We start from the raw sequence: 14,574 nt of genomic DNA on the forward strand, positions 1-14,574 counted from the left end.
CCCCACCTCAGGTCAAGGGTCTTTGCAGCCCACGTGCCCAGTGAGATCTCTGGGACCCCTGCGGTGTCCTTGGCTGCCCCGAGATAACCCACCTGCCCTGCTGCGGGTGTTGTGTCTTGTCACTAAACGGCTGTCACCCGAAGGTGCCCAGGGAGCTCCAGGCTTGGGGCTCGGGCTTCGGGGCGGTGGGGCGGGGGGCGGGGGCTGACCAGCTGGCGGCCTCTGTCCCCTCCAGGTGGGCATCGTGCTGCACTACTCCACGCTGTCCACCATGCTGTGGATGGGAGTGACCGCCAGGAACATCTACAAGCAGGTGACCAAGAAGGCGCCGCCGTGCGGGGATGCAGACCAGCCACCGTACCCGAGGCAGCCGCTTCTCAGGTACTGAGACCACTCTGGCTTGGCCCACCCACCAAAGGGCCGGAGTGACGCTGGAAACTCCTCAGAGGGTGGCTGGGGCCTGAGGAGGACCCGATCCAAGTAGGGCCACAGGGGAAGAGTGGTGACCAGGGGACAGGGTGGGGTCTGGGTGGTGACCAGGGGACACGGTGGGGTCTGGGTGGTGACCAGGGGACAGGGTGGGGTCTGGGTGGTGACCTGCAGACAGGGTGGGGTCAATGATGTCTTGAGGACAGGGTGGGGTCCTGCCTTGTGCTTGGGACAGGGTGGAGTCAGGATATTGGAGCAGCACCCGTGGCTGGGCCACCATGTGCTGGAGGCCACTGAGGCCACCTGTGTGCCGTGTGCTGGACGTGCCCACCATGCTGCTGAGTTACTGTCGTGAGACCCCTGCTCCCCTGACCAGAGGCCGTGCATGGAGATGGCCCCGGTGGCCTTAGCCTCAGTGTCCGCGGTGGCCTCACTGGCGTTGGGCACCTGCTCCTGAGCTGGTGGAAAACCGTGGCGCACTCAGGCGCCAACTTCAGGGTGACCCTGGGCTGTGCCCCCCGGAGGGACCAGTGGACCTGCCCAGCTGCTGGCCCCCGGTCCTCCCTCAGGCCAGGATTCACGGGAGACTCAGCAGGAGCTGGGGACGTGCCTGGGACGCAGGGACAGCCCCAGGACGAGGGCCGGAGCGCATCTTCCCCAGAGTCAGGAGCAGGGAAACCGGGGCACGACGCAAGGAGCAGACACAGAGGTTCCTCTCATGTCCCGTAGAAAACACGCGTGTTGGGGCTGGAAGGCTCCGCAGGCAGGAGTGCCCCGTGACGGGACAGCAGCTTCCAAATGGGAGTCCGCGGCTTCGCTGTTTGCTTTTCTGAGTCGAGACTTAACCCCAAACCCTGGAGTTGGCGAAAGCCAGGCTCAGCACGTGGCCCGCGAGGCCTTGCGCGTGGGCACCAACCCGCCCCATCCTCCTGTGGCTCGAGCTCCGGCAGGGCCTGCTCTGCACCTGGGGGCCTCTGGGGGACTTGGGGACGTTTTCCTCCAGGCGGCTGCTGCAAGAGGCAGTTGCTGCCGGTGTGAGGTGTGGCCACGTGCGGGCCGTGGACGTGGCAGCTCCTCCGAATGTGAAGCCAACAGAACTGGTTTTGAGGCAGAAAAAGCAACGTTCTGTGTCCCATGAGTAAGGCCAGTCCCCGCCCAGAGTTTCTGCCGTTGTTTGAATTTCAGTCCGGGCAGACCTGTTGCCGCTTAGCGACCAGGGCTGGAGTGCACTGTGCTCACGGGGGCCCGGCGGTGGGATTCACGGCCTCGCCCGAGGTCCCTGGGTCTCAGAGCGACTCTCAGGGTGCGTTTCCTGTCGTTGGAGAGTTGGGGGGCCCCGGGGTGTCTGGTCCTCCTCCCTGGCAGCCTCGAGACAGAGCCGGTCCGGGTGCTGTGGGCGGTGGGCCGGGCTCGGCGGTGCAGAGCAGCCGACCCGGCAGACCGCGAGGGTCGCTTGTTCACCGTGGTGCCCCGGGGAGACTCACTGGTCCTCTCGGTGCTGCCTGGAGACCACCTTGCCACCCCCGACCCGGGCCCCTCCTCTGGTGTAGAAAGGCCTGGACATTCGGGGGCAACCACAGGTGCCATGACCCTGCCGTCCTTGGTGACCAGGGCCTGGCCACTCCACTGTCCCCAGCTGCGCCTTTCCCCGCCCCGTGGCTGGCCGTGGCCCCGGCATGTACTCCCGGTGGCAGGTACAGACCTGGGGGTGAGGGGAGGTGTTAGCTTTGGGCTTTGCAGGGGGCTGCTGTCTCTGGCCCGGCGCGGCCCCACAGCACAGACGGCGGCTGCACACAGTCTGTCGACAGAGGTTCAGTTCCTGAGTCCTGAGGACTTTGCCGCCCGGGAGGGAACAGCCCAGAGGCCTCGCCAGGCAGCAGGCAGTGGGCACCCCTCACGGCTGCCCCCGGGCAGAGCCCACGCCACCTCCCGCCGCCCCTCGGCCAAGACGGGGCAGCCAGGCCAGCTCAGGTCCCACGGGGCAGTGGCCGGGTCGCCGGCCCCAGAAGCCCGGAGCTGCCTGTGCGTGAAGGAGCCCCGAGCCCGGCCCCGCCCAGCCTGCGGGTCCAGTGAGAAGCGGGAAGGGAAGCCCCGTCCCTTCCCTTCCCGTCCCATCGTCCCCGAGAAGCTCTGCTCGAGCACAGTTGCTGCCGCAGCCTCTGCTGTCCTGAGAAAGCCTCGCGTCCCGTGTTCCTGCGGCCGCGCGCTGGCTTTCCCACACGCAGCAGCTGCCTCTGCTCAGCTTTGGGGAGAACCGAAATTTCAGAGACTTCAAGGAAAATACAGCCACGTAGAATTTAGCAGGACTCAAGCCAAACACTTTACAGGCCCGCGCTGTCCTGCTGTGGCCAAGTTGACGGGAGACCCCTCTCTCCACACAGAACTGGGTCGGCCGAGGGGCCGACACCCCGAAGACCCCGACCCCGCAGGAGGTCAGAGCTCGCGATCAGGACCCTGCCCTCTGGTCGGGGCTCGGTCGGGGGCCGGGGGCGAGGGAGGCCCAGCGGGGCGAGGCGGTGGCCTCTGCACCCCGAACACTTCAGCAGAGGGGATAGGCCAGGCTCACGCCCCCTCGGGCTCCCCGCACGTGAGAGTGGCTTGCTGTTACTGTGAAAACAAAACCCAGGCTCTCAGCGGGGACTTCTTGACTTCCCAGATGGAGACTCACCCGGTTTCATCTCCCCCGTCCCACCTGCACCAGGCAGGCCTGTGCCGCGCCTCCCCCCGTGGCGAGTTTCCGGAGCCCACACCGGGGGGCTGGCAGGGCCGGCGTCTGAGCTGGGTGGGCTGCAGATTCCGGCGTGGCTCCGTGTCCTGCCCTGCAGGCGGGAGACCCCAGCCTGCGCAGCTCGCAGACCCCTGCTGTTCTCGCGGTGTTTTCTCCAAAACTCAGCACACGGCACAGACACTGAGGCTCCTGCTGCCTGGACAAGCCATGTTCGGGTCCCAGCACGAGAGACCCCGGGAGACCCTTCCCCAGGCCTACGCTGCAGCCCTGCCTGGGGGCACCCTGCTCTCCCCGTGCACCGAGGGCCATCCAGGTTCTCGCCTGCCCTGCCCTGCGCCCCGGCTCGTTCACCTGCCGGACGTTCCCTGCCAAGGAGGGTGCTCCAGATGGGTGGGGGCACCACAGCAGGCGCCAGAGCCCCGCGGGTGACTTCCCCGGCGGGTCCCATCAAGGGCAGGGCCCAGGCGAGCGGATGGGCAGACCACAGGGAACGTGGAGCATGGTCCCAGGGAAAGGTCAGTGGAGGCCAAAAACATCCCGCGGACAAAGGGCAGGCCGTGCACCTCAAAGGTCCCACCCCCTGGGGCTCAGCCAGCGTCAGGGGCCACACCAGCTCTGCCCACCAGCGGGACCGCGTCGGGTCTGGAGGCCACGTTAAGCGTCCCACGTCACAGTGTCAGACCGTCCACTCCTTTGTAGTCCTCAGTGCGCGAGTCGACCTCCTCCGTGCTTGTCCCCAAGTGTTTTACTCTTTTTGCTGTTGCTGCGAATGAGATTGTTTTCTTAGTTTTCCTTTTGGATTCTGCGTTGCTTGTGCATAGAAATACAACTGATTTGGGCGTCGATCTTGTCCTGCAACTTTGCTAACTGCCTTCTGTCAGCTCTGATCGGTTCTCCGTTAACCCTCCCGGATTTTCTGTGCCCGTGATGATCTCGCCGTCTGTGCGCGGGGAGATTGCGCTTCTTCCATGCCCGCCTGGATGGCCGGCCCGATGTTCCTCGCCCCGTTCTGCCAGCTGGAGCATCCAGGGCAGTGTTACTCTTCTCTTATCTTCTTGGCCTAGTGACGGCTTTGCCAACTTTGTTGATTTTTATTTGTTTACTTATTTATTTGGATTTTGGAGACAGTCTCGCTCTGGCACGCGGGCCGCAGTGCAGTGGCGTCAACGTAGCTCGCTGCAGCTGTGCGTGGCGGGGGCGTGAGGCCGGGTGCAGGACGGAGGCCGTGCAGCAGCATCCGACGGGCCCCTGGGTCCCGGTTCCAAGCCGAGCCCTGTGGGTGGTGGTGCCCACAGGGCAGGAGCCTGGGTCCAGGCGGGGTGCTCAGGACGGGTCCCCGACCCCTCACCCCAGCGCTGACGGGCCAGCACTGGGTCCTGGCGGGCGTGAGAACAGAGCCCCTGTCCAGAGCCTCTCTGCGTCCTCGAGCTGGTCCATTCGGACCGGACCGTCGGCTCCAGTCAACCGCGCCGGGTCCCGCGGTCTGGGGACCACCCAGGGCTGGCACAGGGGACAGAGACTGACGGGCACAGCGGGCAGGCCGGCCCCTCCTCTGCGAAGCTCGCCCCACTGCAGGTTTGTCCTTTCTCTGTCTTCTTTTCTTTCCTTTTGTTTTTTAAGTACTTTTTTCAGTTTAACCTTTTATGGGTGTGTCATGGAACACCTACACAGGAAAATGCTAGAACGCGGGTCAGCTCAGGACACTGTGGGGTGACCTGCAGGTGAGGGAGCAGGTGCAGGGCCGGCCCACGCCCAGCCGCCCTGCCTGGCTGTCACCCTGCTGGCCGTCCCCACGGCTGGTGCCCCGAGACACCTCCTAGGCTCTGCCCCCCGCTGAGCACGCGGACCGGTCCCCGTGTCCCTGCACACCGTCCCTGTTTGGTCCTCCTGCGCTGGCGGGGCCTGTGGGGCGCAGGCTGGGTGATCTCCGAGCGCCCGGCGCAAACCCGCCCGCAGGGCTCGGCCCCCCGCGGAGACTCCAGGGGTCACGTCCCTACGGCGCCCCGCGGGTCCTCGCAGGCCCACCCTCCGCGCCGGCCCGCGGGCGCTGGGTCTCCCCGGGGCTCCTAGGAGCATCACGGCCCGCGCTGAGCCTACGAGGCGCCTGCCAGGTCTCTCCCCATCTTTCTCGCGGGTCACCGGCCACTTCCGACCGCGGTTGGAGTCGCGGACGTGCCGTTGTGCGTAGCGGCCTCTGCGGCTGCAGGTGCGGGTGCCTCGGCCCGCTGAGCGCGAGCTCCCAGCGACCTGTGCCCGGCGCTCGCGTCTCCCTGAAGGAATCTGCCCTCACTGCACATTCGGCTCTGTCACCCCAGCCCCAAGTTCACCCAGATCCCCCCCTGTCGGTGGCGTGCGGTTGGGGCCACACCGGTTTCCCACAGCCGCTGTGAAAACCCCACACGCTCCGTGACTTGAAACAACAGTGCACATACAGCCTCTCGCCGTCTGGACACGAGAAACCCAGCGTCGGGCCGCTGGGCCGAGGCCGGGGGGTGGCAGGGCCGGCTCCCCCTGGGGGCCTCCCCTCTGCACCTGTCCCTACGGGGGCTGCCACAGCCGCCTGCACTCGGGCTGGGCCCCCTCCGCCCCGAAAGCCGGCGGCCTGGGGTCCTCTCCCCGCTCTGACCTTTGTCTTATAAGGACCCCGTGATGACATCAGGCCAGAGGATGCAGGACAGTCTCCCGTCTGGAGACCCCTCCTCTGACCACATCTGCAGAGTCCCTTTTGCTGCGGGAGGTGACACACAGGTCCAGAGACTAGGACTTGGCCACGCTGGGGGCCCCAGGAGCTGCACAGTCCCGTGTGCAAGGGCTCCCGTGTCCCCCACTTTGCGGATGGCCCATCCCCCGCCACCCCACACGTCCCTTTGCCCCCGATCAGTGCCGAGAGCTCAGGCCAGCCCCGGGCTCCCAGCCTGTCCCTCCTCGACCTCCATCTGGCCCACGCTGCTCCGCCCCGATGGCTGTCTGGACGCCCGTGCTCTGTAGTTCCAGTAGCAGTTGCAGACTGCGGAATGTTCTGTGATCAGTCATGTCATCTGCAAACAGAAACGTGTTTTCCTCTTCCTCTTTCATTGGCTGCCTTTGTTTTGCTCGCCTGGTGACAAACCCCCTCAACACTGCGCGGCAGGGCCCGTGCGGGGCGTCCTTGAGCTGTTTTCCATCTTGGAAGGAAAACATAGAGCGGCTCAGCACGCACGAAGCACGAGGCTCGCTGTCCGCTTTCTTCGGTGCCGCTTGCAAATTGCGGGCGTGTTCTCGGCGCCCCGCGGCTCAGAGGTTTTCACGATGGATACGATTTCACTTTGTCCAAAGCTTCGCCACCTCAGTTCAAACAGTCGTGCTGTGTTCTGCTCACTGGGTTTACGTGCTGAACTATACTGATGGATCTTTATGACTAGCAAAACTAATTTTGCATTTTTTTAGATACATCTTATGTGGTCATGATGTTTCCATCTTTTTCACAAAGTTCCTAGATGTCACTTGCCGGTATATTGCTGTGCTGTCTGTGTCTGTGCTCATGACGGACGTTACAAGGTAACGGACCTTTTTAATGCCTGGTGTTGGTGTGAGGGTCGTGCTGGCCTCGTGCAATGAGCTAGGAGCTGCGCCCTCCTCTTTCACTGTCTGAAAGAGCTTACGCAAGATCCGTGCCGCCTCCTCCCTGGATGCGTGGTCAGACTTGCCAGGGAACCGGGCCGTTAGACGTTTTTAAGTACAGAATTCAATTTTTTTGATAAATATAGGACATCCCAATTTTCCAGTTCTTTTTGTTTTAATTTTGGTAATTGGTATTTTTCAAGGAATTTATACATTTCATCGAAGTTGCTGCATCTTTTGGCACACAGTTATCTGTGGGATAGACTTGCTGCTCTCTTCCTCTCTGTGGGTGCACAGCGATGACCCTTTTTCACTACAGACTGAGAATTTGTCTTCTCTCTTTTTCCTTGCTCAGTCTAGCTAAGAGTTTATAGTTTTGTTGATTTTTTCCAGAAAATCCACTTTTGGCTTTGGTGATTTTAACTGTGCTTTGTTTTCTTTCTTTCTTTACTTCTGCACTTACCTTCATTATCTCCTTCCTCCAGTTACTCGGGGCCTACTCTGACCTTTTATTTTTCTACTTTGTTAAGGTGGAATCTTAGGTCATTGCATTTTAGATCTTTCTTTTTTTTTGCAATAGAAAGCATTCAAAGCTATAAATTTCCCTCTATGACCTGCTTTAGCTGCATCCCAAAAATCTTGATTATGTTTTATTTTCTTTATCATTTTTTAAAATATTTTCTAAATTCCCTTGGGATTTCTTCCTTGCTCCATGAATTATTCACAAGTGTGTTGTTAGATCTACAAATATTTGAGTTTTCCTGGTAATCCTGTTAATTTCTCATGTAATCTAATTGTCATCAGAGAATATACTCTGTGATTCCAATCCTTTTAAATTCATGGAGAGCTGTCCCGTGGTGCACGATACCTTCCACCGCGGTGAGTAGAGCACGTGTGCTTGAAAAGACTGTGCGGATGCTCCACACGGAGCAAGTAAGTCACAGGGGTCAGTGCTGCTGTTCACGTCCTCATTTCCTCACTGACTCCTGTCTAGTTGCTCTATCAATCGCCAAGACAGGGGTGTTAGAATCACCAGCTATGATGTTGGAATTGTCTGCTCCTCTTTTAATTTTGTCAATTTGGGGTTTTTCTTTTTCTTTTTTTTTTTTTTTTTTGGACACAGTCTCACTCTGTCACCCCAGCTAGAGTGCAGTGCCGTCATCATAGCTCACTGCAACCTCAAACTCCTGGGCTCAAGCGATCCTCCCACCTCGGCCTCCCAGAGTGCTGGGATTACAGGTGTGAGCCACCGTGCCCGGCCTGGGGTCACGTATTTTGAATCCTTTCTCAGGCTGTGCCATCAACCTGACGAAGGAGCACTGATGTCATTGGAAATGCTGCTCTGTCTCCTTGCCGTAAGTCTTTCTCAGGTGTCCGAGTGGCCACTCCAGCCTTCCTGGGCTCACAGTCCGCATGGCCCTTTCCAGCCATCTACTTTCAACCTATCTCTGTCTTTTACTTAAAGTGCTTCTATTCTAGATACTAATGTATTACAAACTCCACAAGGCAACGTTAAAATTTCTTTAAACAGTCATATATGTTTCAAAGGGATTAAGAGGAAACGATCTTTTCTATTTGTGCCATAATTACCATTTCTGGCGTTCGTCACTCCTTTCCGATGACCCAAGCTTCCCTCTGGTACAATATCCCTCCAACCTGAAAAGTTTCACGTAGCGTTTCTTGAAGTGCAGGCTGTCTGATGGCAAGTTCTCTTAGTCTTATTTTTACCAGAAAGTGTCTTTATTTCACCTTTCTTCTTGAAGGCTATTTTCCTGGGATATAGAATTCTGGGAAGCACAGATTCCCGGGGGTCACGGAGAGTGACCGTAGGAGCCACCCTGCTCCCACCTGGGATCCGGAGCCGTGCGGCACGCGTCGGGGCGAGGGCCGTGCTGCTGACGTGACGGGTCTGCAGCACCCAGGGGGACAGCGCCCCTTCTCATGGGGCACCGTCTCCGAGCAGCCCCTGGGCCTCCCCTTCCAGAGGCTGCCACGGCTCCACAGGGCTGGCAGCTGTGGGTGGTGGCACCTGTGACAGGCCAGCATGCGCCATGTTCTGTGCACAGGTGCGTGAGCTCGGCGCAGCTGCAGGCCCTCAGACACACGGCATCCTGAGTCCGGGGTTGACACTTGAACGCTCTCAGATGGAGTCGTGGCTGAGGCTCCGGAGGGAAGTCGGCCCACACCTGCACCTAGGCCAACTCCCGCCAGGATGGGGGAAGTCAGCCCACACCTGCGCCGCTCCCACCAGGGTGACTTGTGTCCCTCCAGGGCACGAGGTCAAATGCCAGCAGCTTGCCCCCAAGCAGCTGAACACAGAGGTCTCCATGGGTCCGACAGCAGCTGAGACAGGCCCTCCAAGTTTCTCGCCCTGAGGCTATGAGTGGGGTCTCAAAACTCGTGTACTGGCTGGTTGCTGAACACAGGCTGCCCTCGGGGAGGGGACATGACCTGGGGACCCTGGTGGGCAGAGCACCTCCTCCCTGAAGGGCCAAGTGACCCAACTCAGCGTCCTCTGGGTTCCCGTCCTCACAACACGGGTGCACGCGCCCCCAGGACCTGTGCCACCTCCACCAGGGGCTTCCTGTTGTCCCTGCTGAGTCTGTAGTGGGAACAGAACACGCCCAAGGCCCCACCCGTGCAAGGCCTGGCCAGGGTCCTCTGCGTGGCCCTGGGCTCCTTGGTGGGGGTGGGTGCTGGTCCGATGCAGACGGGCTCGGCCCAGGACCCCAGGCGGCCCCCAAGGAAGGCAGGAAAGATGGTGCTGTCCTTCTGGGAGGACTCAGGCCAGGGGGGTCAGCACCTTCTGCTCTCCAACAGGTTCTACCTCATCAGCGGAGGGGTTCCATTCATCATCTGTGGGGTCACGGCCGCCACGAATATCAGGAATTACGGGATGGAGGACGAGGAGGCTGCATAGTGAGTACAGGGCCACCCAGGAGAGAGGGGAGGGAGGGCCACCCAGGAGAGAGGGGCCACCCAGGAGAGAGGGGAGGGTGGGGAGGGAGGGCCACCCAGGAGAGAGGGGCCACCCAGGAGAGAGGGGAGGGTGGCGAGGCAGGGCTACCTGCCCGCGCAGCAGGACAGCCAGGGAAGGCGTCTGGCAGCATCACCCTCTGCTGGGGGGCCGGAGCTGAGGCAGGGACCCAGGAGGCCACCGGCTAATGGCCCCGGGTGCCGCGGTGAGGGGATCCCGTGAGACGGCGGGACGGGTGCTGGCCCCTGCCTGGAGTGGCCGGCCAAGCCATGCCCTTCCCCTGCCCGTGTTCCCCGTGGGTTCACAGAGCCCCCTCCTCTCTAAGGACTCAGTTTCCCCCTTCATCTCTTTCCCTGGGCACTGGAGGCCTGGCTTTCTTTAGATGAGAAGGGCCTGGGAGACAAAGAGCCATGTGGCAGTGCCACCAAGCTCAGCTGAGAATGGCAGCCCTGTCCCTGAGTAGGAGCAGATCCAACCCGTCCCCCCAAGTCAGTGCCCAGAGCCCCCCTCTGACACTCCCGCACCGCCACCTCCCGCCCACTGCCCAGGAGGCCCAGAGCACCTGCCACCGCCCGACCCAGCCCCCAGCCTGGCACAGGCGCTGGCCTCGCCCAGGTCACCTTGGGGGGGGGGTGCCCCGCCCTCCCGAGCAGGCAGGGCCAATAGGGCCCCTCCCGGCCCAGACTGTCTCGGGACACGTGGGCGGCTCTGCAAAGCCACTGGTTCAGTCCTGGACAGGGGCCCACGCATGCGCCCTGGTCCTACCCCCCCCCCCCCCGCCCCGCCTTTGCGCTCCGTGGGGGGCGCCCCAGTCCGGCTAGCCCGGGCCGGACGCCGCTGACCGGCGTCTCCCCACAGCTGCTGGATGGCCTGGGAGCCCAGCCTGGGCGCCTTCTACGGGCCGGCCGCCTTCATCACGCTGGTCACCTGCGTGTACCTGCTCGGCTCGTACGTGCAGCTGCGGCGCCACCCCGAGCGCAGGTACGAGCTGCGCGCACGGCCCGAGGAGACGCAACGGCTGGCGGGACCCGAGTGCGGCCTGCGGGTGGCCCGGCCCGGCTCCCCCCCTGCGCGCGACGCGCCGGCGGCCTCGCTGCTGCAGAACGAGCACTCGCTGCCGGCCCAGCTGCGCGCCGCCGCCTTCACGCTGTTCCTGTTCGCGGCCACCTGGGCCTTCGGGGCGCTGGCCGTGTCGCAGGGCCACTTCCTGGACATGGTCTTCAGCTGCCTGTACGGCGCCTTCTGCGTGACGCTGGGGCTCTTCGTGCTCATCCACCACTGCGCCAAGCGGGAGGACGTGTGGCGGTGCTGGTGGGCCTGCTGTCCCGCCCGCGCGGCTGTCCCCGCCGGCGAGCTCGGGGCCCGCGCCGCGCTCCACGCCAACGGGGACGCGCCGTGCCTCGGCCAGGGGCGGGGCTTCAGCCACGCGCCGGGCCACTGCAAGATGACCAACCTGCAGGCCGCCCAGGGCCACGTCAGCTGCCTGTCGCCGGCCACCCCCTGCTGCGCCAACATGCACTGCGAGCAGCTGATGGAGGAGGAGGCGCACGCCCACGTGCACGCGGAGGACGCCTTCGGGCGTGACCCACACCTGCACAGGTGCCTTAAGGGCAGAACTAAGCTGCACTACTTCAGCCGGCACCGGGCGGCGGCCGAGCCGGAGTACGCCTACCACATCCCGTCCAGCCTGGACGGCAGCCCGCGCAGCTCGCGCACGGACAGCCCCCCCAGCTCGCTGGAGGACCCCGCAGGGGTGCACTCGCTGGCCTGCTGTGCCCAGGGCGACCCCTTCCCTGTGGTGAGCCAGCCGGAGGGTGACGGCGCTGCCCTCTACGGCTGCCCCCCGAGGCTTGGCAGGGAGGCGGCCCTGGGCCCCGGCCACCTGGAGATGCTCCGGAGGACGCAGTCCCTGCCCTTCGGGAGCCCCAGCCGAGACGGGCTGCTGGAGGGCGCCGTGGGAGAGTGCCTGCCATTCAGCACCGACCCAACGGGCAACATCCGCACCGGGCCCTGGAAAAACGAAACTACGGTGTAGATGGGGGGTGTCCCTGGAGGAGCTTGGGAGCAGCGTGGGGCCGTCTGCCACGTGAGGCCCGTGGGGTTCACCAAAGTGACCGAACCTTTCAGGAGTGGTTCCCACCTCCCCGCTGACCCCTTCCTTGTGAAAGACCCCAGCAGGGGAAACGCTTCGGCCACCTGCCTCTGCTGACCCCAAGGTCGGACTTGCCGTCCCCTGCAGTCACCCGCTTTCTGTTCCGTGGTGTCCAATACTGGGATTCTGTCAAAGGAACCGCCCAGACCCAGGTGGCTCCGCACTGTGGCCAAGGCCCGCGGAGCCCTGGCCTCCCGCCGGCTGTCAGGCTGACCCTACCTCGACAGGGGGCTCCGCCTGGTGATCCCTCACGTTGCGTGTGCGTCTTGGGTTCTGTTCCTGGCTGGGCAGCCCATCTGCCCCGGCGCCGGGGCCCTGGGCGGTGGCTGCAGGCCTCCCCGCCGTGCTGTGTCGGAGTTGCCCATCATCTTCGTTGGGGAACCCGCAGCCGCTCTGCCGGCTCCACGTCCACCGTCAGCCTCGGTCCCGGATGCAGCCCTGGCCCCCAGCAGGCCGGGGACGTCGCAGGTGCTGGAGGATGCGGCTCTGGCACCACTGGGGAGAGGCCTCGGGGGCTCCTGCCCTTGGAAAATGCCCAGCGGTCTTTCCTGGAGACTCAACCTCCAAATCCAGCCCCCGTCAGGACTGGGGCCTCTCCAGCGTGGGCACAGGGGAGCAAATCGCTTCGCTCCGGAAAGAAGAGGGGCTGGCAGGTCGCGGGGGCGTCACGGACAGAGTCACTTTCCCTTTGTTGCAGCTCCATGAACATCTGGGCACAGAGCCCTGACTTGAAGGACAGATGTCGATGACAGGACTTCTGTGAGAGCAGGTGGCCCGTCCCTCTGCGAGAGGTGGGAGCCGTGTGCCCAGAGGGGCGTGATTGTGAGGCTGTGCACAGCTCTTCCTCCTCCTCCTCCTCCCCCTCCCCGTCTCTGGCCAGTGTGCATCCATGTGTATATACACACGTGCACACACACACGTGCACACCACACGTGCGCACACCATGCACATGCAGGTGTGTTTTCTAGCCCCGTGAGCACTGGATTTCCATGGGGACAACGGCGTCCCCAGACTTGTCAGTGTGCTCTGCCCTCGGGATGGGGGGCGGCCCCAGCGGGAGACCCTCCCATGCCCCCCTCAGAGGAGGAGCTGGGCGTGTTCCCGGCGCCTCCCGGGGAAGTGCCCGCGGAGCGCGCTCAGCATCTGAGTACACGGAGCCTCGCTCCGGATGTCAGAAGACCGTGGTGTCGTAACGCAGCGCAGCACGCTCCACCCACCACAGACCTGCGTGTCCTCACGGGTCCACCAGACAGGCAGCCCGGTGACCGCCGCGCGGTTCTGTCCGTCACCGTCCCACCTGTTCACCCGCTCCCACAGCTGATGAACCAGAAGCCCGGCGCTATGCTGTGTACACGCGGTAGATGCAGAACTGTCCAGACAAAAATACAGTATTTTGCATTGTTTGCCTGCGTGAGTCTGGTTCATAGACCCTGTGTGTTTCTCGCCATCGATGTGGGGAGGGGCACCGTGGCGGGTTGGGGCTGGGGCTGGCGAGGCTGCTGCTCCCCGGCCGCTCCAGCCCCTCGCGTCCCTTCTGCCCTCAGTGTCCCCGGCCGAACACAGAGGACCCCACCACTCAACCCAAGAGAGCGACATTAAACCCCACTGTGTCTCTGCATTGACGTAGCCTCGTAAGTCCACTTGGGACCACTGTGGTGACAGGCGCGGTGTTTCCGGAGTGCACGAGTTCCCAGCGCAGCGGCACAGAGGAGTCGTTGACGTGGAATCAGCTTCCACGGGGCTGTGAGACGGGATTAGGCCCAAATCCTGTTGTCTGCAGCCGGGTTGTTGTGCCACTTCCTTGTGCGTGTGCCAGTGAGCACGCGTGCGGGGGGATGTGAAGTGAGGGGGCGCGCGTGCGGGGGGATGTGAAGTGAGGGGGCGCGCGTGCGGGCGGATGTGAAGTGAGGGGGCACGCGTGTGGGTGAGTGTGAAGTGAGGGGGCGCGCGTGTGGGTGGATGTGATGTGAGGGGGCGCGCGTGTGGGTGAGTGTGAAGTGAGTGGGCACGCGTGCGGGTGAGTGTGAAGTGAGGGGGCGCGCGTGTGGGTGAGTGTGAAGTGAGGGGGCGCACGTGTGGGTGGATGTGATGTGAGGGGGCGCGCGTGCGGGTGAGTGTGAAGTGAGTGGGCACGCGTGCGGGTGAGTGTGAAGTGAGGGGGCATGCGTGCGGGGGGATGTGAAGTGAGTGGGCACGCGTGCGGGTGAGTGTGAAGTGAGGGGGCGCGCGTGTGGGTGGATGTGATGTGAGGGGGCGCGCGTGCGGGTGAGTGTGAAGTGAGGGGGCGCGCGTGTGGGTGAGTGTGAAGTGAGGGGGCGCGCGTGTGGGTGAGTGTGAAGTGAGGGGGCGCGCGTGTGGGCGGGTGTGATGTGAGTGGGCACGCGTGTGGGTGAGTGTGAAGTGAGGGGGCGCGCGTGTGGGTGAGTGTGAAGTGAGGGGGCGCGCGTGTGGGTGAGTGTGAAGTGAGGGGGCGCGCGTGTGGGTGGATGTGATGTGAGGGGGCACGCGTGTGGGTGAGTGTGAAGTGAGGGGGCGCGCGTGTGGGTGAGTGTGAAGTGAGGGGGCGCGCGTGTGGGCGGATGTGATGTGAGTGGGCACGCGTGTGGGTGAGTGTGAAGTGAGGGGGCGCGCGTGTGGGTGAGTGTGAAGTGAGGGGGCGCGCGTGTGGGTGAGTGTGAAGTGAGGGGG

General features: G+C 63.2%; 1 protein-coding gene across 1 annotated transcript; it reads left to right on the top strand.

The window, feature by feature from the left end:
• The first annotated feature begins 256 nt into the window (after nt 1–256).
• ADGRA1 (adhesion G protein-coupled receptor A1) lies at nt 257–11,769 on the top strand. The gene is made up of 3 exons (XM_069460924.1): nt 257–381; nt 9,578–9,676; nt 10,593–11,769. The coding sequence occupies exons 1-3, from the start codon at nt 272–274 to the stop codon at nt 11,767–11,769; spliced, it is 1,386 nt and encodes a 461-aa protein (XP_069317025.1). The 5' UTR covers nt 257–271.
• The last annotated feature ends 2,805 nt before the right edge of the window (nt 11,770–14,574 follow it).

The sequence above is a fragment of the Eulemur rufifrons genome, chromosome 28 (assembly GCF_041146395.1).
Source record: "Eulemur rufifrons isolate Redbay chromosome 28, OSU_ERuf_1, whole genome shotgun sequence".
Taxonomy (NCBI): Eukaryota; Metazoa; Chordata; class Mammalia; order Primates; family Lemuridae; genus Eulemur; species Eulemur rufifrons.